The sequence below is a fragment of the Arachis hypogaea genome, chromosome 3 (genome assembly GCF_003086295.3).
Source record: "Arachis hypogaea cultivar Tifrunner chromosome 3, arahy.Tifrunner.gnm2.J5K5, whole genome shotgun sequence".
NCBI lineage: Eukaryota > Viridiplantae > Streptophyta > Magnoliopsida > Fabales > Fabaceae > Arachis > Arachis hypogaea.
This window is the reverse complement of record NC_092038.1, coordinates 141,834,122-141,859,720: the sequence shown is the minus strand read 5'-3', so window position 1 is coordinate 141,859,720 and position 25,599 is coordinate 141,834,122. Positions and strand designations below refer to the sequence as shown.

The 25,599-nt window shown below is 33.6% G+C and overlaps 4 protein-coding genes across 9 annotated transcripts; 2 read left to right on the top strand and 2 right to left on the bottom strand.

Moving 5' to 3' along the window:
* Positions 1-64: 64 nt before the first annotated feature.
* Positions 65-4,853, bottom strand: LOC112734797 (hydroxyproline O-galactosyltransferase GALT2). Its single transcript, XM_072233729.1, has 8 exons — positions 4,601-4,853; positions 3,473-4,398; positions 2,821-3,053; positions 2,353-2,643; positions 1,659-1,787; positions 1,404-1,577; positions 1,041-1,148; positions 65-767 (listed from the first exon to the last, which is right to left on the bottom strand). The coding sequence occupies exons 2-8, from the start codon at positions 4,377-4,379 to the stop codon at positions 552-554; spliced, it is 2,058 nt and encodes a 685-aa protein (XP_072089830.1). The 5' UTR covers positions 4,380-4,398; positions 4,601-4,853; the 3' UTR covers positions 65-551.
* Positions 4,854-6,489: 1,636 nt separating this feature from the next.
* On the bottom strand, positions 6,490-17,588 carry LOC112734795 (uncharacterized). Of its 6 annotated transcripts, XR_011880495.1 has the most exons (4): positions 9,755-9,888; positions 9,258-9,419; positions 7,735-8,253; positions 6,490-7,557 (listed from the first exon to the last, which is right to left on the bottom strand). XR_011880495.1 is itself a non-coding variant. In XM_025784260.3 (3 exons), exon 3 carries the CDS (start codon positions 8,196-8,198, stop codon positions 7,794-7,796), a length of 405 nt encoding a protein of 134 aa, XP_025640045.1. In that variant the 5' UTR covers positions 8,199-8,253; positions 9,258-9,419; positions 9,755-9,893; the 3' UTR covers positions 7,603-7,793. The 6 variants fall into 6 exon arrangements, 3 of the variants coding, with proteins under 3 accessions (XP_025640045.1, XP_072089833.1, XP_025640044.1); XR_003168440.3 differs by lacking the exon at positions 9,258-9,419 and having other exon boundaries at positions 9,755-9,999; XR_003813256.2 differs by lacking the exon at positions 9,258-9,419 and having other exon boundaries at positions 6,490-7,553; positions 9,755-9,999.
* LOC140183668 (uncharacterized) lies at positions 14,439-15,044 on the top strand. The gene has a single exon (XM_072232135.1). The coding sequence runs from the start codon at positions 14,439-14,441 to the stop codon at positions 15,042-15,044; it is 606 nt and encodes a 201-aa protein (XP_072088236.1).
* On the top strand, positions 16,878-23,669 carry LOC112736110 (protein TPR3). Its single transcript, XM_025785453.3, has 19 exons — positions 16,878-18,155; positions 18,255-18,416; positions 18,857-18,912; positions 19,007-19,118; positions 19,248-19,357; positions 19,453-19,528; positions 19,630-19,703; positions 19,803-20,006; positions 20,154-20,281; positions 20,496-20,730; positions 20,871-20,975; positions 21,143-21,262; positions 21,503-21,613; positions 21,803-21,970; positions 22,078-22,206; positions 22,299-22,397; positions 22,707-22,883; positions 22,974-23,131; positions 23,342-23,669. The coding sequence occupies exons 1-19, from the start codon at positions 18,071-18,073 to the stop codon at positions 23,439-23,441; spliced, it is 2,409 nt and encodes an 802-aa protein (XP_025641238.2). The 5' UTR covers positions 16,878-18,070; the 3' UTR covers positions 23,442-23,669.
* The last annotated feature ends 1,930 nt before the right edge of the window (positions 23,670-25,599 follow it).

The window sequence follows — 25,599 nt, the reverse complement described above, 5'->3', positions numbered from 1 at the left end:
GGAAGATAATTGTTATTTGTTAAGGTGGCCCGAACAAAGACACTACTACATTGCCATGAACAAGTAACCATAAACATTTGACTTCTACTTAGACAATGGAATATGTAGACGTTCACATTGGTCATTGCTAATTTCATACACCAAGAAAAAAAAATAATTAAAGTGGTACGTAATTCAAAGTAGTGGCTTCTGCATCTAAGCCTCCACAATCAAAATTGAATCAAGAATAAGTAAAGAACAGATATAAGCCAAGTTATTAAGGCACAAAATTTTAATTCTGAACGAATGTATGTGTTGGAGAGTGCAATGCTTTTTGACATTCTCATGTAAGCATTTGTTACCTGATTTCTCTTCTCGAATGCACAAGCACCAAAGTTATAGTTGCATCTGGTTCCACACTCCTCATCTGAGCTTTTTTTGCCCCTCCTGTTTTAGAAACAATCATTCATGGTGAACACTACCTTAACCACAGAGGCTTAAGGGAATGGAGAAAGATACAATGGCAAGTCACTGTGACAAGAGCTGCTTGCATAGTTGCGTTTCTCGATTCGTCATCTGAAATTGCAGCAACGTGGTCGACCTTGGCCTTTTGATAATTTTTCCCAAAGACAAATCATCTGCCTTGGCGATTGGTAGTGTGCAGTGAAGTAGCCATCCATGCATCCATACTGACAAAACTTCCAGTTGTGCGCGTAATGGACTGCTCCTGTGCTTGTATTATACCGCTCAACCCACATTCCCATACTTACATCCTCCATTTTGAACAGCTGCCACCATAAAACATATCTATTTCAGTCACCTATCAATTTAGGTGAAAACTCACATGTAGTTTAGTCAATTGAGAACCGTTTGATGACAATTTAGTCAAATATGTCAAATTATCTAACGGTTATCAATTATCGGCTTCACATGAAGATAAATACATGAGTTTTCACCATCAATTTATATTCATGTGCCAACATTAAACCTAATTATTATTACTATTGTTATGGTGCTCAAAAGTAAAATTCAGAAGTAAAAAGAATATTAAGGCAACTAACCCTTAGCTTCCTATCTTTATGTTGAGATAAGATGAAAGTAACTATATCACTGGAAATTACATAAGCAGGCCCATTTGCATAAGGAGGATATACTTCTTCTGGCCACTCCTGCAACAATAAAATGTAAGACATCAGAACAGAACAGAAAACACAACACCATTCTTGTGAAATGGTCAAATATACGGAATTATATTTAAGACAATGATGATATCAAAGAAAAAAATAAGTCAACTATATAAAAGAAAAATAAGCATGAAAGATCACTACGTCTTAAAAAAAGGTATTGGTATATACTATATATTACTAATGATGACATAATAATAGTAATGGATGCACAACTCATGTATTTGGCAGCTGTCATACCTCATAAGTAACAGCCCATTTGCCATTTCTGAGAGGTCGATGCAAGAGATTGAGATTGCCCATATAAAGGGACTTTCTCTGGGGTACCTTCTCGATTTCTTTCAAGACTTTATCCACCCTAATGAACGTATCATCATCACATTTCATAACATATGCAGCACTCACATTCTTAATCTGCATGAACAAATGTGGACTTAAATGCCAGTCACCAAAAGAACCGGAGAGGAAAATGAAAAAGTTCAAAAGTGAGCTCACCCCAAACTCACAAATGGCCACAGTTTTAAGCACAACAAGCTCATAGCGATCCATAAAGGGCAAAATGACAATATCGCCAAAGTAAGCAGCCTCCTTCTTCAGCACTGCATTTATTTCCTTCCTTGGATTCTTCAGTTTATGTTTTTAGTATGCACAAGGAATACACGGAAAATTTAACCATACAGCCATATCTTAACAATAGAAAATACAAGACAAATATACGAAAAGTACACTGAGCATAGAAATCCTCGTGTATGTACAAATGTACAATATCTCTGCATAACATCTATGTGATTCTATCACTCGGTCCAATGACTTTCAATCAAATCAACTGACTAATGTTGAATTAAAGAATCAAGCTAGTATAATTACTAGTTAAAAGAAGATACTGCATGGAAATAACTAATAATATTTAAAGTTCTGTTCATGAATCTCACCCCTGCACAACAAATTAAGAGCTTAAAATTTCAAAAGCCCCACTTGAAGCTTAAACCAGAGGTTCTGTCATTGTTCAAAATCTAAAGTTTTATCAAAAAGTAAAAAATAAAAGATAAAAATCCATAAAAGGGCCTTAGGAAGGTTGAGTTCCTCTTTTATATACAGGATTTTTCATAACAAGCATCTGTTTGAGCTAATGTCCCAAGTACTGAATGAATATATCCTTTTATCAATAGTAGATAACAAGAAATCTTACCAGTGCAACAAAGAACCGTACTACTACATCTGAATACTTTATTGCAGGTGATTGCATCCATGTTTTTCTAACCGCCATACGTTCTGCGAAGTGATTTGAAGCAGAAAGCACTCCAATGAGAAGTTTAATAGGGTGTTTGGGTAAAGGACTGGCTTTCCAGGACTCTGACATTTCCAGTACTCTTTGAGGTGAGAAACTAGGATGGGAAGTAGGAAGAGAGGTGGCATGAATTGAATGAACATCCACGTTCCCTTTAACTGCCAATCCTGTAGCATCTTCAAGTGTAAAACCCTGAAGATAAGTAAATAGAAGTCAGGGTGAAAACACGTAACACCAGTAAGTGAAAGCAACGTTACATTACAAAAGTTATCTCACAACAGATTAGTGTAATGAGAAGCCATATATGTAACTATAGATATTTAGGATAGCTATTAGATGAGAACTTCTATGTTTTCTCAAGAAACTTACAGTGCGGTATGGAAATGAAGTTACATGGCGACCCCCAACGTTAATATGAAATCCATCAACGCCAGCACGCAGCGTAAGGACAAACATTCTACCCTCTATAAAAGGAAATGGCCAGGTCACTGCTGGCTTCTGTTTACGCCCTATAAACCGCTTAAACCATGATGTCGTCTTGGACTCTTTTGAGTCCACAATCTCATTCCGCATCCATCTTTCACATTTTTTGTATCCATCGACTGCCAAATATAATGATAAATGAGTTATAAGGAAATGCGAACAGGGAAGATAAGACAGAGATGTAATCACCATAAACAACAGACTAGCATATTGATGACAAAATGCTAAAATAGAAATAAAACAACTAAATACCAAGATAAAATACCCTATTCACTAAGTATATTATATATTAATATAAGATAAAACCGCAATAAGCAGTACATTTTCTTAGGTTTCCAGATTCATGGTTTCTAAATCTCTAATAAACTTTCTATAAAATGACCAAGTGAAGTTTCCCGAGACCTTTTCTATATTTCTTATTCAATCATTTCCAAGAATATTGAAACCGCATATATGTTTTAAAACAAGGACAATGGAGGCTGAAATTAACGATTTTATAATATGGTACAAGATAAATACAAAATATGATAAACCATACCAAGCATTCCATCTTCATCCCCAGATGGCAGACCATCACACCTTTGAGATGATCCCCAATGCATTCGATAACAGGTGTTATGCTCGATAACTGGCTGTTTGCTCCAATCCCCTCTTATTCGAGGATTCAAATGAAGAATTTTTGGAGGATCCTCCCCATCCACTGTCTTTAGCCCTTGCAATTCAACCATGAACTGTGAAACTGAAACCAATGCTTCACCTTTCTTCGACTTGGAAAGCTGGGGAACATACTCCTTATGAGCATAATGGGGTGTCCCAACCACAGTGACGGAAGAACCGGCTGCAAGCCCGCAAGGAAGAAACATCAAATTATCTCCTTTCACCAGTTCATCCCCACTCATTGATACCCATGAAGGGCATGACTCAGGTTTTTCATCAAAAATAGAGCTTTCTCCTCGCTCCTTCTGAACAATCTCATCTACTTCATTCCACGCCTTTAACCCTAACATCCATGCCTCTTCTGCCATTCTCTCAAACACAGGCAATTCATTTATCCTCTGCTGGTCATGCATGATTTCCCCAGTTATCCTACCATATCGCGGAGGAATCTTCTTCAAGGGTTCAGGACCATGTTCTGCCTCCTTCATTGGCTCCATGCTTGGCCTCAAGGGTGCACCCTGGTCCCTATTATCCACTAACCTCCGGTGAAGTGCATCTCTATAAACAGAACTCACAAAAGACTTGCTCAAATCTGAATCTTCAGAGCCTCCATCATCTTCCCCATCCAATCTACCATCACTCTCAACCCCACTTAGCGTTGATACAGTTCTTAGAAACTTTGGAAACTTACATGCTATAAATACCAAGTATAACCCCCCAATGCCAAACAAAAAATGAGACAACTTAAACCTTCTCGAAATGGAAGGATCACTTTTCGTTCTCCTCATCTTCAAAAACTTCCCCAAACTGCAACACACTTCGACAGAGACAACAACAATGAGCTCAAACCCCACACACCATTCTTTGAAAAAATAAAATATTAAAATTTGAAACAGAAACCACTAGAGCTACTTATTAGGCAATGGGAGTGGACATCTTCGTAAAAGATAAAAAAAAAGAAATAAATAACCAAAGGAAGAGATCGAGTTTAGGAATAGACGAAAGCAACCATCAATCAGAAAATTTAGAAGAAACCCGTTTCAGTTCAGCCCTGAGAAATACTTAAAGCTTCAAGCTTTGGCTAGCATTCTGCAGAAAACTCGATCTCTAGATTGGTTGATTGAACCCTAAATGCCGAACCCGTGAAGATTAGTGCAAAGAAGAGAGGGAAATGTGAACGGGCGTCAGCCTGTAACTGAACACGATGATAATCACACCTGAACGTGAAGAACATGAGGGGGACCAAAACTTTTAAAATCGATGTTGGTTTTTGACCTTGTTTGTTTGTTTTTATTACCAAATTTCCTCTGTTAATTGTCCCGCGTTTATAAATTTTTTAGTCCTCTGTTTTCGTTTCAGGAATTTCGTTATAAATATTGTACATTTACTTACTTGTTTCAAAATAAATATACTTCGGGAATGATATTAAATTATTAATGTCATTTTGTTTTTTACCAAATATATGAGACTCAAACTCGCAACCTCTTAATTGAGTATGGAGAGACTATGTCATTTGAGTTATTACTCATTGGCAATTATTAATGTCATTTTGATCAATGACAAACATGCTGAAAATATAATAGCGTGACAGAAAAATAACCTTAACATTTGGAGAGGAATAGTGCAAGTAATACCCCAACTAAGTCAAATTTTTTTTAGTGGAATACTTTAACTTTCAACAAATTTTAATAATTAAATTAATTTTAAAATTTTTACTTCATTAGATAAATTAATCTTCACATTAAATTATTTGTCTATATAAAAAAATTTACCTAAAAGTTTTAAAAATTCTAAAAGCTTATTATCTCCTCATTCAATAACAATGTAGATTAATTTGTCTCACTCACTCATTCACTCAAATCTTATCATTTAACTTAGTTGGATTTGGTTCACAAAAAAAATACTTATATGTGTAATACTTTTTTTGTCTAACTTATTACTAAAATTTAAATACAAAGATTGATATGTCTAATAAAATAAATATTATAAACTTATTTAGTTATTAAATTTTATTGATGATTAAATTATCCAATTAAATTTTTTTTTTGGGGACGTAATTTAGGATATTACTCTATTCAATAAAAGCATGCAACAATGTTTGTCTTAATAAAATCAGTACGTTGAGTGATTAAACAAGAGTATTATTTAAAATCGCATCAACATTGAATACGTTACACTATAAACATAATATTTAATTTATAAATAAACTCAACATATATCTTAAATATTTGAATAATATTTTTAAAAAAAGATTAGACGATTAATATTTTTAATTTTTTATCTTATATCTGTCTTATATTTGAATTAATATTAATCAATTCCTTTCTTTAACTAAAATGTTGATCTAGCATTACTTTATATATATATATATATATATATATATATATATATATTTAATCATATCTTATCACATCAACAAATACAATTTGATTTCTTGTCTTCATATCTCTAATTGTATTCCTTGGCAAGTATGTTTATATTGTTCCTTTCGTTGATTTATATGCTTTCTTGGTAAAATCCTTTTCGTTTCCATCTCTTTGGCAACATAGATATATATGCCTTGCTTCAAAACTAGTTAACTTTTCATGTATTGGAAGCTTGTGCTAGTTATGGACTTATGGGAAGTGGGAACCACGTTTTCTCATAATTTGCCGGCTTATGGTTCCCGCTATTTATTTTATCGAGGAACTTGCCACCAAACAAACTAAATCTACATTTTTTTTTTCATCAGATTCTAGTTAATAACGATCTTAGTCGTGGCTTGGGACACCTGTGTTAAGAACTTTTAGTTTGTATCAGGGACGACAGTATGAAAGCCCACATATCTTGATTAAATTGCAAACACTAGCTTCAAGTAATAAAACGATGAAAAGTAAAATAAGATATTAAGAGAAAAGATTGCATATAGTCTTCTAAAATATTTGCTTAACATTTAAATGCAGGTATATATTTCACTAGATTGTATTGCAACATATGAAAATATTCACTTTTAAATGAAATCAAGAATAAACATCCCTTAATTCATCATTTTGGAGAAATTAAAAAATTAGCTCATCCCCCAGCTATGGTCATCAGAAAATGATTATTATTATTAGTGGTAATGTTAGTGAGACGCATGTTACCTTAGCCACTTGTGTAAGCGCGTTGCTACCATAATTTGGAACAACCATAAAACAAGGCATTAGACGATCATTGTAATTGTCTTCAGTGGCAACTGGCACATGCTGAACTAGCCAGATTTCCACTAGCTTAGCGAAAGCATTGTGTAGTGGCTTCATCATGTGCACGAGACTTTCAATTCTAACTGCATCTGTTGCCAACAGTAAGGACATTGAACATTGAATTCAATAATCCAAATTCAAATCATGAAGGAGCCTTTCCCTAGGATTTGCATCTAAAGGAGAAGCTGCTGCTGCTGCTGCTGGAAGCAGTGTTTCAGTGTTGGCCATATGAATTTGTTGGTAAGATTAGCTGAATCAGTCAGCAGTAGAGGTGAGTGATCTACTGCATTAGTGTGCAACTCCTTCTGGTGCACTAATCACTATATACATACATACATCAGATTAATCTGAGTTTCCCATTCCCTCAATTCATACCCACATTTCCCTCTTTCTTGACTACACACTTTACTTTCGTTTGATGGTCAGCACTCATGGAGCACATCAGCAGAATTCCCATAGATTATATATGATGCAGAATGGAGCCAGTTGAAAGTTAAATTCTATTTCTATCGGGAAAAATTGAAACCTTAACTGAAAAGATGAAGTAGACTATGCTTAAGTATTTTGCAGAGCTATTCGTCAATATCAAAATTCAATCACTGTAATAGAAGGCAACATTATCAATGATATGGAAGAAAAAGATTGAACAACAGTACACTTAGCTTTGAGTTTCAACAACGTATCGAGGAAGCATGCGGATGTCTTTGAGATGCCTCGGAAGGGACTAGACTAGACCAGCTACTACCTAAGATAAGCAATGTTAGTTCCAACATGCACTCAACCATGCAGATTCCAAGGAGCAAGCACATTTCTGCTTAATAATATTAAAAGCGTCATCTTGAAAGGAATTATTACATTATGGATTGAAATACACATAACAGAGTTTAACCATACATTAAATCTAAGCACCTTAGTAGAGTACCTAAAGCAAGTATATAAATTTGCATAGGCAGATTTGAGCAAAAAGAATGACAAGCAAAATCACAGTTTGCCTTTGTCTTCTTCCTTCATCTTCTTCTGCCACCTTCTCTTCTTGTAATCTAGCAACATTTCCGGCATCTTCTCCATCAACCTGGCCGTGTTCTCCCTCTTCTCCGCGGCTATCCTATCGCACTTGTGCCCTTTCCTCCTTGTTCTCATCTCCTTCCTTTCCGGATCAAACTGCCAATCTTCCCCAGCAAGAAGAACTTCCTTGCGAAGCCTAGCCCTCCGCCTGGCGCTGATGCTGAGGGGCTTCCATGCCCCCAGCTCCCAGTACCCCCACACACCCTTGGCAAGTTCATCCTTGTATTTAGCCAACTTCTCACGCCACGGATACTGATACTCCGCTGCCGCTACCGCCTTCGCCACATTACCAGCTGCAGCTTTCCCTGCCTGCCCCGCCATAACAACCTTCTCTTTCTTTCTTTTCAATTTCTACCGTCTTTCAGTGTTCCAAGAGCTGAAAATGATTTAGTCCATCAGGCAAATACACAAACACCTCATAGGCTAGGATTGCACATGGATCAAAATCTCTATCCGATCCGCACTAAACTCATCGGATCGGATACAATATATCCGCATTTTTTATGCTCGGATCCGATCCACACATTTGTGGATCGGATATGGGATATATCCGAAAAAAAAAATTAGAGAAAATGACAAATAGGTCCCTGATCTTTTGTCTCGCGGACATTTTCGTCCCTGACCATTGAAAAATATTTTTAAGTCCCTGACCTTCACAAAACTTAGACGGATCAGTCCCTGACGAAGACATTTGGACGGATCAGTCCCTGACGGAGGCATTTGGACAGAGGGACTGATCCGTCCAAATTTTGTGAAGGTCAGGGACTTAAAAGTATTTTTCAATGGTCAGGGACGAAAATGTCCGCGAGACAAAAGGTCAAGGACCTATTTGTCCTTTTCTCAAAAAATTAAAATGTTTATTTCTATTAAAATCAAATCACAACTATTATATAATCAAAAGCATAAATAATTAACTTATCAAAGGAAGTGGACACTGATAACAAGCATCAAACTAACCCAGTTCTTTTGGTCAATATCAGAAGGAAATAATATAATCAGCACCAGTAAATAAATAGATCTTGGTGAGGTAAAATAAGAACATTGTATCACTTCAGATAGATTATGTGAGAAAATTAAAATCAATAATTAAACAATAATTTAATAATTCAGCAGCAACAACAATAATTCAATTTAGCAGTAACTCAGAACTAAAATCATAACAACAGCAACTCAGAACAAGAAAATAAAAAAAAATTAATAATTCCAGGCAACCAAATCGGGGCACCCAAAGTCTCTAATAGAAGTGCAAAACTGGACAGAACCCGCGAGGCTAGCAGATCGGAATAAGTAAAACGGTAAAAGTGCAGAATCGCCGTATCAAAGAAAAAATGTAGAACAGAGGCAACCGTAACTAGGAACACGAACAGAGGCGAGGAATACCGGAGAGACTGGAAAAGCAGGGAACCGGTGAGAACAGAGAAGCTCGAAACCGACGAGCTTTCCGGGTGGCAACGAACGAGGCGGCGAGTGCATTGAACCAGTAAACCACAATGAGAGAAATCTTTTGTGTAGCCGAGGACATCAGGCAGCAGAAGACGATGACTGCGAGTGAGAAGGGGGATGGACGGTGAATGGGAGAAGACTCAGAAGAAAGGGATTTAGTGCAGAATGGGAGAAGAGAGGAATTTAGGATTAGGGACATAGGCAAATACACAAACACCTGTGAAGCTAATATTTGAGCAATATTTTATTAAAATGTATATTTCCACACATTTCTCCTCTTTCTTTGTAAATCGAATCACCGCAAAACACACCAATTTCTGCCGATTTCAAAGTTCTGATGTGATTAGATTCAATGACGTAACAATGGTAACAGTGATGAAATCCAACAAATTTAAAAGAAAAAACGAAGCTTATGGGCAGAAAAGAATGGGTACCGTTGTGTTCCTGAACGGAATCAAGAGAAGATTGACGAAACGAAGTATCTTGGAGCTCGCAAGTCGCAACCCGCACTGAGACTCTGTCCCCAACTCCAAACCCTAATACAATCACGGATTTGTCTATGCGAAAAAGTATAAATAGGTTCTTTAAGGACAAAGAAAAATATAACATTTTTGTGGGGAAAAAACTTTAAATATTTCTGATAATTATTTCCAAGGAATTAAGAGACTCTCAAAGACTCAAACAAAAAAGTACTCTTTTCAGTTATTAATCTTTATTGTTATGGACTTATTAATTTTAAATATTGACACAGTAGTTAATTAATTTCATAAAAATAAAAATTAAGAGTTAAAATGAGTATTTTTTGTTAAATAATTGCAGGAATCGAATTGGATATTCATTTTTTTTTTGTTATGATAGTTTTTTTTATCCTAATTTTTAATACTGTGTGAATGATCTCTAAATAAGTAAAATTATAATGAAGGAATTAGAAAATGCCCATTATACTATAATTATAAGGTAAATATCTTTTTTGGTTCGTACTATTTTTTTTGCGGGACAAATCGTTCTTTAATCATCACTAAATTTCAAGTAGGTTTTCACTCATTTATATAATTTGACTGTTTGATTCTTGTAATCGGTTGTAAATGATTATCAATATGACGTATTAGTTGGAGACTGAACTGTTTATATCAAGTGCCACGTGTCAATTAGAATCGTTTCAGGGACAAATTATTTCCTTTCTGCAAGTGAAACGTTGTTGTTGCTTGGCAGTCCCATAAATCCCCTTAGTCAAAGGATTGAAAGGGTAGGTTTTCATCTTGCATTAATGTGAGAAGACTCTGCAATAGTTGGCATGGATATTGCAAATTCTGGTTTGTCATGCAATCATGAGAAACGATGCGGTGGGTATGAAGAAATGTCGTAAAAGAGAAAGAAGAAATTTGTTTTTTCAATGTACAATTGTGGAACGTACGCCATTTTATTCGAATTTGGCACTTTTCAGAATCCAAGGAGGCTTTTCTTTGGTTGTTTTTATTTGGTTTAATTACTTTGTTGGTTTCTATAGTTTTGCGAAATTTTCAATTAGGTCTCTATACTTTTTTTCCTTTTAATTGAGTCCTTACACCATTTTTTTTTAATTGGGTCCCTACACTTTTTTTTCTTTTATTTAGGTCCCTATACCAATTCTTTTTTTTTTAGTTAGGTCCCTATAAAATTAAGCCAATTACTATTAAGAATGACTTAATTGAAAAAAAAATTTAGTGTAGGGACTCAATTAAAAAGAAAAAAAGTATATGGACCTAATTGAAAATTTCACAAAACTATAAGGACCAATAGAGTGATTAAACCTTTTTATTTTAAGGTAAGTTTTATGTTTAGGATTTTGTTTGATGTGCTGAGTTATTTAGTGATTTTTAAAGTTTAACACTAGTTATCTTTGATACAGAACAATGTACGACATTGTAAATATTTTACTTGGTTAGATGAATATATTATCTCTTTTTTTATTGATAAAGTGGTATAAAATGGAGTTGCAGACATAATGAAAAATATGAAAAAAAATTGCAGAGATAAAGAAAAAGCTGATTAAATGCAAAAATGTTGAGAAAGATAGTAATATTTTTAGCAAGTATAAATTGTTTGGGTTAATTTTATTGGACATTATAATAAAAAAGAAATTTATGTAGTTATAATTGTATAATGGTGATGTACTTTTGTTTGTGTAATTTTAATATTTTGTAAGTAGGTAAATATTGCATATGTAGTGCAAGTTATATATTAAAATTGTAGTAAATTATGATCTTGTAATAATAGACATTCTTTTTTTTTGAATCAAGTATAATAGACATTCTGTATTTATTTATTCTTGTTTTTCACATTTTATGACTTATGCATAATTGAAACAGATAGTCTTAATTTGAAGAAGTAGAAAACATAATCATAATGCACATATGAAAAAAAAAAAAAAAAGAGAGATATTTTTATTTTACAATAGCAAGATTTTTAAGATATAACTAATAAATTCTGTGAATTTATTTGTGATAAATATGTATTTAATAAAATTAATTTATTATATATATATATATATATATATATATATATATATATATATATAAGTAAATATCAATTCTAAGTAAAAAAATAATCAATTATCTTTTATTTTTTATGTTGATTAAAAAAAGAAAAATGATATTAATTTTATTTGCTTTGTTTTTGTTTTATTAGTATAAAAAAATATATAATTGATTTAAATTTTTTAACAAAATTATCACGGAAAGTAAATATCAAATTTAAAGTTCTTATTTATAAACTATGTAATCTGTATATATTTAAACTTATTAGTAGATAAATATTAGTAATTACATATATCATGAGTAATACAAATATTAAAAATACAATGATATTATTTAATTGCTTTAATTTTTAGTCCTATAATGCTATTAGTTAAATAAATATAGCCAATCCTTTAATTGTTTTTGATATATTTATAATGGAAAATTTTCAATCTTTCTTTAATTTTAAATTAATATAGCAATTAAAGAAAAAGAAGTTACACATATATTAATTACAATCTATTTTTAGTTCTTCCAAAATTAATAAAAAATATATATTAGCCAAATCTACACTTTTAATATAAAATTTTTATTTTCAAAAAAATACATATACATATGATAAAAAATAAAGTTTTACATACAAATACTTAGTGCCAGCATCAAATTAAAAATTTAATTTATTAATAATAAATAAATAATATTGATATTATAAAATATAAAAAGATTAAAAAAATGTCCTTTTACCTATAAAATTATTTAATTGTATTACAAATTAAAATTTAATTTTTAATTTTAAAATATTAAAACTTTAGAGTTATTTTATAAAATCAAATATTTTTTTTACATACATAAAAATACCAAAATAACTTTTATGTAATAATTTTAAAATTAGTTGTTTTCTGATAGAAAAAATATAGGCTGAATCTTTATAAACTAACATTTCAGATTCTATATTAGTGACTTATATAAATCTATACTATAAAATATGGTAATTGAAATTCTGGTCCTATATGTAGTTATATATGATGAATTTTAAGTAAATGGTGTTAGATTTAGCGGAATTTTAATATCATAAATGAACAAAACTTTGTTTAAGTTAAAACGACTTGAAAAATTGCAAAGAACGATCACCATAAATATTTATATAAAATTTAGAACTTTCTGGAAAAAAAATCTTTTATTATTCTCTTATAAAAACTTTGTTTTTAAATTCACATAAGGTCATTACAGAAAGATAGAATTAACATGACTGTCTTGCTGCTATAATTTTTCAAGTTCTGCTAAAATTTACAGAAAATACTTATTTTACTAGTCAAAATTTTTAGAGTGTCAACGATAATACAATGGCAATTTCTGCTGCCTCACAGGACCCGGATAGAGGACAGACTAAATTAGAGGAGGAACAGATCATAGCTTTTGTAGATGAGGACATCAAAAAAGGATTGAAATTATGTACCAAAAGTTTGATTGAAAGATTACTGGCGGATCATTCAGTGCAGGTACATTGAAGGCCGCTCTAAACACAATATGGAGACAACCAGAAGGCTTTCGGGTTTTAGATCACAGAGGTAACGAATTCCAATTTTTCTTCAAGGATAAAATCGAATTGCTCAGGGTGGAGAAAGGGGCTCCTTAGTTGTTCAAGAATTATATTCTAAATCTGAAAAGATGGAGGGAAGATTCAATTATCAATGATGCAAAATTCTCTCATGTTCCTATATGGGTACAACTGTGAAATTTACCGGAGCAATGTAAAACCAAAGGATTGGAAAAAAGGGTAGGAGAGACACTGGGAAAGGTAATGGATGTTGCTGTATTCTCTATGAAGGGAAATGAAGAGAGGATTTTAAAAATTCAAATCCTCCTAGACATCACAAAATCATTGAGGAGGAAGATGAGAACCTCGGGAAGCAACAACAAAATTATTGACCTTCAACTCAAGTACGAGAGGATTGGTAATTTTTGTTATTATTGTGGGTGCATCGGGCATGAGAACAGGGCATGTTCAGAAAACCTAGCAAATATAGCACAAGGAGGAAAAGAAGAAGCGGAATGGGGAGCATGGCTAAGGGCAAATCAATTCGGTAGGAGAGTGGAGGATCAAAAAGAAAATAACAATTTAAATCAACCCAATGCTGCACATGGAGACATACATAAACAGAAAAAACTAATCACGGTTAACCTGATAAGAGAATTTGTAAGTCTCTCTGTTGAGGACCAGAACTCACAAATCAAACAAGATAATCAAGAGGTGCACAGTGGCCGAAAAATGATAATAATAGAAAGGAATAGGGGGGAGTTCAGAAACATGGGAAGAAGGAGATAAAGACAACAACATAGTAGCCCAATCAATAGAGCCAACTCTGCCCAAATTAGATTATGGATGCTTCACCTTCAGTGCTGCAGGAGGTAACGGGAAGGGAGGAGAAATTAAGAAACAAAATCTGAAGCAAATAGCAAGGAAAAAACACATATTTCAAGCTGTCTTAGGTATTAAGAGGAGATCTGGAGGATCGGGAGAGAGTATAAGTGTTAAAAAACTTTGTCATGAGGAAGAGAAAGAGCTGAATAAGGGAGAGGGTGCCACCCAACAATTGACACCCAAGGAGGGATGAAAGTGATGATGTGGAATTGTCAGGGTTTGGAGAAACCCCTGACAGTTCACAACATCAAAGGGATTTCTAGATCTCATTCTCCCGAGGTATTATTTCTTTGTGAGACAAAAAATAGTACCTTGACAGTGGAGAGAGTGCTAAGGAAGGAAGGCTACAAATCTGTTTTTACAGTTGATCCAATGGGCCTGTCCGGAGGAATAGCAATGGCTTGGAAGGATGAAGTGCGGGTGCACATAGTGGAACATGACCAGTTCTTTGTGTATTTTTCCATAGAGGACCAGCAAGCGAGTTTAAAATGGGAAATTGTAGGAGTACACTTGCACACAGATGAGACAAATAAAGGGTTTCAATTTGCAAAACCATTACAGATATTGGAAGGAGAGAGTGAAACGTTGGCAATAATAGGAGACTTCAATGCAATTAAAAATCAAGAGAAAAAGGAGGGAGGAAGACAAAAATCCAGCACTTCAATACAACAGTTTAGGGATTTCATCAATGAAGGAAGGCTAGTCGACATTGGTTATGAGGGAGATAAATACACTTGGAGCAATCATCAATTTGGAGAGAATCATATAAAGGAGAGATTGGACAGAGCTCTTGTTACAAATGAGTGAAAAGGTGAATTTTTAACAACCACTCTTGCACACTTATCCGATTCCGGTTCAGACCATAAGGTCATTCTTCTCAACATGGGTGGTGAAGAAAGAAGGGTAAAAAGGAGGTTCAGATTTCAGGAGCGATAGTGTGAAAATGAAGAGGTGATTAGTTTAATCAAACAGGCATGGATAATAGATATTTAGGGGTTTCCAATGTTTAAGCTAGCTGGAAAGCTAAAGTGTTGTAGACACTCAATTGTACAATGGCAGTAGCACTCTGAATCTAATTCAAGGAAGAAAATTCAGATTCTCAAGAATCAGATAGAATCTGTCAATCTGAAATACAGAAAGGAGTTCAGGCAGATGGGAATGCTATCCGAATCTTAGAAACTGAACTAGAGGACGTATTGGAGGAAGAAGAGCGGTATTGGAGGGAGAAGTCTTGGGTACAATGGCTCAACTGGGGCGATAGAAATACTAAATTTTTTCATTCCAAGTTTCAAACGAGGAATCGGAAAAATAGAATAAAGGAGTTGGAGGACGAGGAGGGGAATATGGCAAAGGAACCGGCAAAAATAGCGAAAGTTGCACAGAAATACTTTGAAAATCTATTCACAACAAGATGTCATAGAGATCCGACTGCATAATTGGATGGAATCCGCCAAAAAATAAATGCAGCCACTAATAGAATGCTGTGTAGGCCAGTGACTGAAGAGGAAATTAAAGCAGTAGTCTTCTCCATCAACCCTTTTTCGGCTCCGGGAGATGATGGATTCACAGCAAAATTTTTTCAATTCTTTTAGAGTACAATAAAGGGAGATGTGACAGCAGCTGTTATAAGCTTTTTCTACGGAGGTAAAATTTTAAAAGCTTTTAATCATACTCACATATGCTCATACCTAAGGTGCCGGCCACTAATTCTATGAAACAAGTTTGACCGATTAGTCTTAACTCTGTTTTCTATAAGATCATATCTAAAATTCTGGTGCACAGACTTCAATCAGTTATGAATAGACTAATCAGTGACTCTCAAAGTGCTTTTATAAAGGGCAGGTTGATTAGTGATAATGTCCTAATTGCACACGAATTCATGCATTTTCTCAAAAATAAAAGGAATGGAGATTATGATTTGGCATTAAAGTTAGATATGAGCAAGGCTTATGATAGGGTGGAATGGAGTTTTGTTTGGAAGGTGATGAAGAAGCTAGGTTTCTGTGATCGATGGATGAAGTGGATTGAGGAACTTATGACGACGATATCTTACTCTGTTACTGAGGATGGACAACCTCATGGTTATTTTAAACCATGTAGAGGATTACGACAAGGTGATCCTCTATCTCCCTACCTATTTTTCTTTTGCGCAGAGGGACTCTCCCATCTGCTCCATAGAGAAGAACAGAGGCTGAAAGTTTCTGGTTTGAGACTCAATCAGAGGTATCCGACAATCAATCATCTTTTCTTTGCAGACGATTCAATTCTTTTTAGCAAAGCTTCAGAAGTAAAGTGCCAGAGATTGCTATAGGTTCTACAGACTTACGAAGAACTTAGTGGCCAAAAGGTAAACTTGGACAAATCATCAGTCTTCTTTAGTAAGAACACACCAATTCCAGTCCAAAATCATTTGGCAGAGATTCTCCTTGTCCCTCATGTTGGCAATCAAAACAAATATTTGAGTTTACCAGCAGTGGTTCAGAGATCAAAGAAAGCGACATTTAACTACATTAAAAATAGGGTGTGTCAGAAGCTTAGCCATTGGAAAAGGGCTCTATTATTTTCTAGTGGACGCGAAGTGCTTATTAAGGCGGTGGCAACCGCGATACCCATATACACACTAAGTTGTTTCAAGTTACCGGAGACACTAATTGAAGAGATTTAGAGAGCCATACTCCAATTTTGGTGGGGGCAGAAAAGATCAGAAAACAGGATGTAGTGGATCGAATGGAAGATTTTTTGCAGACAAAAAATGCAAGGGGGACTAAACTTTAAAGATTTGAAAGCTTTTAATCTTGCCATGCTCGCAAAGCAAGGTTGGAGGTTAATTTCCAGACCTAATTCTCTCATCAGTAAAGTGTTACAGAGTAAATATTATAGATATTCAAGCTTCCTAAGAGCAGAGGTTGGTAATAACTCATCATAGGGTTGGAGGAGTATTATTGAGGGTAGAAAGGTGCTAGAAAAAGGTATACTATGGGAAGTAGGAAGGGGATTTAAAATCAGAATCCAAGAAGACTCATCGGTGAAGGATTATGTTTTAATTACTCCTATTACTACCACGACAATGACTGCTAATCTAGAATGGGTTTCACAATTACAGCATTCAAAAAGAACATGGAACCAGAATTTAATTCAGTTCAATTTCAATCCAGAAATAGCTACAGCAATAATCAACACTCCAATTCATGAGACAGAGGATAGAGTTACTTGGATGCTTGAGAAAGGGGCGCCTTCACTGTTGCTTCAGGATACAAAATAGCCTTTAACTTCTACCATCCACCAACTGAATACCTGCCAGAACAATGCAAAAGAAAGGACTTGTGGAGGAGCATATGGAAAATTGTCAACCGAAAATAAAAAATTTGCTCTGAAAAATGATGCACAGAGGACTCCCTGTGAAAGAAAGGTTGAATGCTCGAATACAATCTATCGAATCCTGGTGCCCAAAATGCAATCGGTCACAAGAAAGCGTTTTTTCATTGTTTCTGGGAGTGCCCAGATGTGACTGAAGCTTGGAAATGTTCAAATCTGTCGTAGCAGATTCAAGCTCTAGAACCATGAAAGTGGTGGATTCAGCTGGAAGAAGAACTGAGAATGGAGGAAAATCCAAATAAAAAAAAGAACAGTAACATCAAACCTCTTATGGCAAATCTGATTAGCAAGAAATGCTTGGGTATTTGAAGGTAAAATCATTCCTTCAAGAGTCTAACGGTGCTGCAGCGGTGTGGTCGGAAAGAGTGGGAAGCATCTGTTCTCTCATCTTTTTTGTATGGAAAAAGAAGATGATGATGGTGCACCCATAGTCTAGCAGAAGGGAAATATTATGGTGCATGCAATTTGAAAGGGATGAAGACCGTAGTGAGCAGGGTAACTGGGTAAGACCGACTCGGTGCGGGACCCACCCTCTCATACTTGGTAAGTCTAAACAATTATATATATATAAGCAGTTGCGCTTATCATATAAGATATGATGAGATTTTTAGTGTGCTAACCGCTTATCACGTAACCGTTCAGCGTCTCAGCAGTCATTAACACAACACTGTTCTCTTTACACATTACTCTCTCTCTCTCTCTCTCTCTCTCGGCGCGCGCTCAAACTCTGTTCGTTGCTTCAATCACCAAAAAAGTTCTTCTTTTTGCTTCAATTCAGCGCTGTTCATCATCTTTCATTCACAGGTTAGCACTTCAAGTTCAACAATGATTTTTCTCCTCTCTGCTTACTTTATTCCAGTGTAAGAGTTCTTTCTAGGTTGCATTTCTCTCTTCAATAATGTATTTATTCGTTTTTCTTTCTTCTCTTTTTAGGTAATTTTTCAATGATATATTATTTCAATTTGATGCAATTATTATTGTAACTCATGAACTATGCATTTCTTCGTTTCTTTCATTTTGTTAGTTTGTTACTTCCCCCAAACCTTTCTTTTGTTCTTTAAATTTGAACTTTCTTTGAGGATCATGTTTGTATATTCCTTTAACTCTGCAATCAGAAAGAAAGTGATTCAATAAAAAAAAAATCGGATTCAGATTCTTGCAAACAATTTTTTTTCCTCCTCTCTTCCTTATGAGCTAAGCAATCATTCATACTCTTTCTTTTAATGGCATTTCTCTAATAACAGAAGGGATGGATCCTAATGTAGAACGGACGGAGCCCTCTAAGGATACTTCGTCTGAGGTACAATGGCTGAATTTTTTCTTTTTTCTTTTTGCGCAAAGATTTGCTGTTTTAACTGTGAAATTAAGAGGACGGTTTTTCACATTCATTGTAGGTGAGATCAGCCATATCACCAAACTTTACCGTAAATGTTGTTCGAACATTGGAAGAGGAGTTGTCTCCTACTAGCATTGACTTTCATCCTGCTTCAGATGCGGTTCTTCTGGGTTTGATTACTAGAGCACTTTTTTTTCTTTTTATGTTTGATTATTGTTTCATTTCGATTGTATTCTGAGGAACTTGATGGCACATAAATAAAAAGGCTAATCTATAGCTACTGCTATATGTTTCTTCAGTTGGAACAGATGACGGCACTGTACTAATTTGGGATGTCAAGGCTGGTGTGAAACTTTACTTCCACCATTTTGTAGTTTGGGATTTATTAGTGTGTTGCACTACAGTTCAGGTATGTCCACACTTCCATACTAGACCATGCTTTGCTGAGTAGCTTAAAACTTATAATCAAGTTAATGATTCGAAATTGTGTGTACTATGAATCAGGATCTGGAGAATGATAAAAAATTGAGAGTTTCTGTTAACAAAGTCTTGTGGTGTGATCCTAGTGGCTCATATTTTGGTAAGGATACTCAACTACTTAAGCAGTAAGTCAAATTCAGCAATGGCGACATAGTTTGACTTGCTGCTAACAAATATTTTTTTTTTCCTTACGTTATACAGGGGTAGCATTTTCTCAACACCTTGTTCATCTATATCGTCGTGGCTCTGGTGGTATCGTTTCCGTGAATAAAGAAGTAATATATCTGTTCTTCACCTGTAAATCACTAGTTATTACATGCATATAATATAAAATTAAAATTCTCATTCTGAATCTTGAAATATTTTCTTCTCAGATTGATGCTCATGACGGCAGTGTCAATGATCTTGCATTTTCCCGTCAGAAGCCGCATTCATCAGTCATACTGATGCTCATAACATGTGGAGATGACAGGAAAATACATGTGTGGAATGCTGATACTACAGCCTTACTTTATACTTTTGATGGTCACAGTGCTCCAGTTTGTTCAATCTGTCCTTACTTGAAGAATGAGGTTCATGTAAGGTCTTGCATTATCATAGTGTCTTTATTTAAGGAAACTGTCTTAGACGCACCGGTTGAATTCGGTGCATCGCACAGAGAAACATAGGATTGTCCTGGTTGCATGCATTTCTCATTCTTCTTCTGCTACATGATTCTTTTGCAGTTACTCCTTTCAACTTCAATTGATGGAAAGATGAAGACATGGTTATATCACAAGAGGGGAGGAGGAGGCAATATTGATTGCCCTGGAGTTGGAGATTGCAAATTGAATTACAATGCAGCTAATAACAGGTTGTGAACTCACTAGCCACAATTCAGTTCCAAAAATTTGTTTCGGGTTAATAATTACTTGCCCCATCCAATAATAACTGTCCGAGTCTGAACTTTTCTTTAGCAACATTAATTTTTTTATTTACCAATTTTCTCACTCTAAAGTTATTATTGGACTGAGAAAGTAGGAGATAATTTGCACCCTTCTAATTGATCTTGATAAACTCCTTTTTAGGCTGTTCTTGTGCGGAATCACCAAGGATAGAGAGTCATATTTTGTGGAATGGGATGAAGTTAAAAGATGCATAAAAAGGTCATACAAAGGGCTTAAGAATCCATGCTCTTCAACCATCAAATTCAATTCATCTCCAAACCAAATTTTGGCTGCTGGTGATGAACATATGGTTAAATTTTGGAGTATGGACAATGTTGAGCTCTTGACAAGCACGGATGCCGATGGAGGATTACCTGTAAGCTTGGGAATATATTTGATTGGGGATCTTATTTCTCTTTCTTTATTAATGTTCGAGGGGGGTGTTTCTAAGTAAATTTAACAGAATTTCAACTCTAGAAAGGTACTTTAATTTGTGAATTGTGATTTTACTTTCAGGAATGTCCAAGCATTTGTTTCAATAGAAGGAGCACATTACTTGCTGTATGTGCAAAAGAAAACAAGATCAAAATTTTAGAAATTTCCAATGAAAACTTGGGAAAGGTAAGCATGCACAAATTTACACTTGCTATATTACGCCTTGAACATTTTAATGCACCAAGTCCAATTTTAATTGATGCTGGAGCGTGAAGCATAGACACAATGTTCTTTTTTCTGATTAATTTAGGTATATGAACATGGTGCCTTATTAATGTTGTTTATATTTTCAGCATGAGTGCATAAAAAGGTCTGATTCAAATGAAATGTGGCCGAACTATTGGAATGTTTCTGAAATTTGTGAACCATCTCAGTGCCAGAGTTTGCAACTGCCTGTTCATACCAAACATATGGTACTGCATTTAATATTCTTTATTAGGAATATTATGACTAATAATATGTTTACTATTACTTCTTAGAACATGATACATTTTCTCTGTTAGTGTTAATTAACCATTTTGACTCTGATGAATGAAACACCGGATAACATATCTTGAGTTTTTGTTTCAAGATTATTTTCAGCAATTGTGTTCAACTAGTTTAAGTTGCACGAATGAAAAATAATGAATAGTTTCCCTTTGATGGAAACGCAGATTGATAGATTGACTTACAATCATGCTGGAAATTGCATTTTTGCGTTGGCATTGAACGGTAGTCTTGTGCGTTGGATGTGGCCATGTGGCCATACTAACTTGGATGGCAAGGTAAGTTGAATTATAAATGAATTTAATTTGAATGCACTAGTATTTTAAAAGTTTTATGTTGGATGATGCAAACATAAGATTGAATAACGGTGTAAAACCCTTTAATATTGTTTTGATATGCATCTATTGTTCTACCCAAACAAAAACAAAAATTATTTCTTTAAATAAAGATGACGTAATTATATGTAGGCAAATACAAAGGTTTCCCCTAAGAGCTTTCATCCGATCTTGAGGAATGACCTTAAAAAACACAACAGAAAAGACCAAGCTTCATGCCTTGCTGTGTCAAAAGATGATCAGTATATCCTGTCCTCGTCAGGGGCTGCAATCAACCTATTTGATCTGTATCTGTCTCGGGTAACCTTAAATTTATCTTTTGATGTTATAAATCTTTCTGCTTTAACATTTTCTAGGATCTTTTCGTTTCATAAAGTCATCATATGATGTATACTTTTTCTTTTAAGATGATGGGAAATTTCAAGAGGAATGCACCTATGTCAACATGTATTGCTTTTCACCCTCATATAGACGGAGTAGCTGCTCTTGGCATGGAAGACTGCAGTATATGTATATACAATTGCTTTATAATAGAGGTATATGCTTCTCTTGTATTGTTGCTATTATTAAAAATAAAATTAAAAAAAAATGGAATAGGTGCATCATTGCTTTGCTTTCACTTACTCAGGATATAAAGAAGCTTGTTGATGGCCACACCAAAAGAGTAACTGCCCTTGCCTTCTCTAAAGAATATACTATTCTCGTTTCTGGTGATGCGGATGCTCGGGTAACTTTTCACAAATAATTGTTTCTTTGTTCAGTAATTAGATTGAAGTAAGTGAAGGAGTAGAGAGCAGTGCAAGAGGGAGAATATATGAAAAATATTAAGTGCACGTCATAAGAATGCCTTTTAACTTTTTTTGTACCTTTAATGTTTTTCATTTGTTTACTTTAATCTATGTGAATATGTAAAACTAGATAAATATTCGAAAAAAGAGGTAGTAAGTCACATTCACCTTATCATATGCATCCTCTTTTAAATGTGAGGATCCTTATCATGTGGTATATTGTCTCATTATTTTCACATCTCTTGAAGATTTGTGTATGGGATACCACTGACTGGACACTGTACAAAGTTATAAGCTTGGAATCTCAACAGAGAGTAGAATCTGAAACTTGCATTCAGTTTAACAAAGAATGGACACACTTCTTTGTTGCACATAATACTCACCTTGCAATTTATGAGGCCAAAAAATTAAGATGGGTCAAACAGGTTCTTATTGCCTCTCTCTCTCTCTCTCTCAATTGTAGCTGTCTTGGTGAACAATAATTATATATATGTTTTGTTTGTTTGGTATACCAGCGGGTTCTAGAAGATCCAATCTCCCGGGCAGTTTTCTCATGTGATGGCCATATGATATATACCCTGTTAGAGAATGGAAATATTGCAATGTATAATGCTTCAGATTTGGAAATTCATTGCAAAATTAATTTTGCTACTTTTGTTTCCAAAGATCCAAGGTATGGTTTATCACCAATATACACATGATCTTATTTTTAGAATAATGTTGAATACATTTATTACTCTGCATATCACAATGCAAATATAATTGTAGTTTTTTTTTTCTTTTATTTTTAAACAGTTTTACATATTATGCTGCCATGCATGCATTGGAATTAATAGTCTTATTACATATAATATGTTGAATACTTTCTTTTGTTTTTTTCCAGTTTGACCATCAAACCAGTTTCCATTGCCGCACATCCAAATAAGCCATACCAATTCGCTCTGGGATTCACAAATGGTACTGTTCAGGTGTTTGAGCCTTAGAAAAAGTCGGAAGAAGCAAGCCACTATGAAATACTATTTTGTTTCCCATTCAAATATTACATCTTACTCTTTCATTGTATTCTAGACAATGCACACATTTAAATGGAGATATTCACTTTGTAGTCTCAAATTTGTTAATTGATATTCAAATTTGTTACTTTTAGCAGGTTCCTCCCAATCCACAAATATCAAACCTTGGAGAAATAAATATGTAGCACTAAAATAAAACCTTTTATCAATACAAATAAATTAACTTTGCTCTTTCACAATTTATTGTGCACTAACCTAGACTCATTAAGAAAGTACACTTCACCTGAACTTATAAATCCAATCAACACCTAACTTTGTTACACCTTTTTTTTTTCTTCCCTTTTACTTTTTAATTCATTGTCCATGCCTTTATATAATTATTTATTATACTTTATTCATTTCTTTTATTAGGACAAATAGGATTATGAAAATTTTTGTGATGAAGTTATAAATTTCTAAAACAGAAAAAGTATCAAGTAAGTATTTGATAAAATTTTGCGAAAACATGAGTAAAAAAATATTCTTGGCACATTTTTTCAGATTAAAAAGAAGAAAAAAAAAAGTTACAGGCAGCATGTAAATAAGAGAGAAGCTAGTTTAGCTGCTGGCCTGCTGACAAGTTTGGCTTCTAGGGAAGGGATGCACCTCCAACACAGGAATGTATCCAGATACATACAATTCTAAATACTTCGTCACGGAGTACCAAAGTTTCGCGTTGATCTCATGTATCTCCATTATCTGAGTTAACTATGCCATCACGGAACCTAAAACCATTAATCAATGATTCATGCAAATTGCCGCATGAGAACGTTTCGACTCGCTCACTCTCTACCTATTACCCGTTCGGTATCCCCATCCATTCCATTCGAGTGTCCTTTCAACGACAACGAGTTCATAGTATATATTGTGGCTTATTTGGCGGCTATGATACCGTAAGACGAGTTCACTCTCTACCCTATTTTTGGGGATTTCTTTGCTGTCCCAAATTTGCTGGAATAAATAAATTATAATATTTATTCATTTTATGATATATTAGCACGGGTGTTTAGCTACTTTTCTATTGACTTAAAAAATATTTTTATATTTTTATTTCTAAAATTATAAATTTATTATTAATCATTAAAAAATAAATTATAAAAAAATAAAATATTTTAAGTTATTTAATATATATAGAAAGTATAAAATAAATAAATTTAAATTAAAAAATAAAAAAAATTATTATTACGTGTAACGAAATTAAGATAAAGATTTACTAATATTATTTATAAATTAGTTATTTATATATTAAATTTATTTATTTTGTCAATCCTATTTAATTTGAAGTAAATTTAAAAATTTATATTCAAAATACTTTTTTTTATATATAATTCTAATAGATAAAAAATTATTTCTTTAATCTTATATTAAATATTTTTAATTATTTTTAATTTTATTATTATTTTAAAATGATTAATTTTTATTTTGATTATATCATCTCATCATATTAATTTTATTATACATCTTATCATTTTCTCTTATAATTATGTTGCCTTGTTTCATTCTCCTTTCTTGTTTTCTTCTTTTATTAACCCCAACCACAACCAATTACCACCGTATCATTATCGCAACTCTCATTTTTGTTTATCACTTTGATCCATACATATCTATTGTATTAACTTTTGAGTTGTTAAAAATTTATTAAAAGAATTATTTTTTTATTTGATTTATTAAAGTCATATTTTATCATTTTAAGCAAAAATTTAAGATATAAGGCATTCAAAAATTTTGTATAGAATAATTAAATATAAAATTTATAAGTTATTTAATTTATTTAATATATATAATAATTAAATTTAAATTAATTTCGGTATAATACTAAAATCATTACGTTGTTACTATGTGTAACAATGAAGATAAAAATTTATAAAAATTTGTAAATTTATTTATTTCTCAATTATATTTAATTTAAAGTAGATATAAAAATTTATATTTAAATCACTCTTTCTCTCGCATAATTTTAATAGCTAAAAAAATTTTATTTTTTATAATTTTATATTCAATATTTTAAATGATCTTTAGTTTTATTATTCTTTTAGAATTTTTAATTTTTATTTTTATTATTCTTTTTTTTACCATTATTTATCTACAT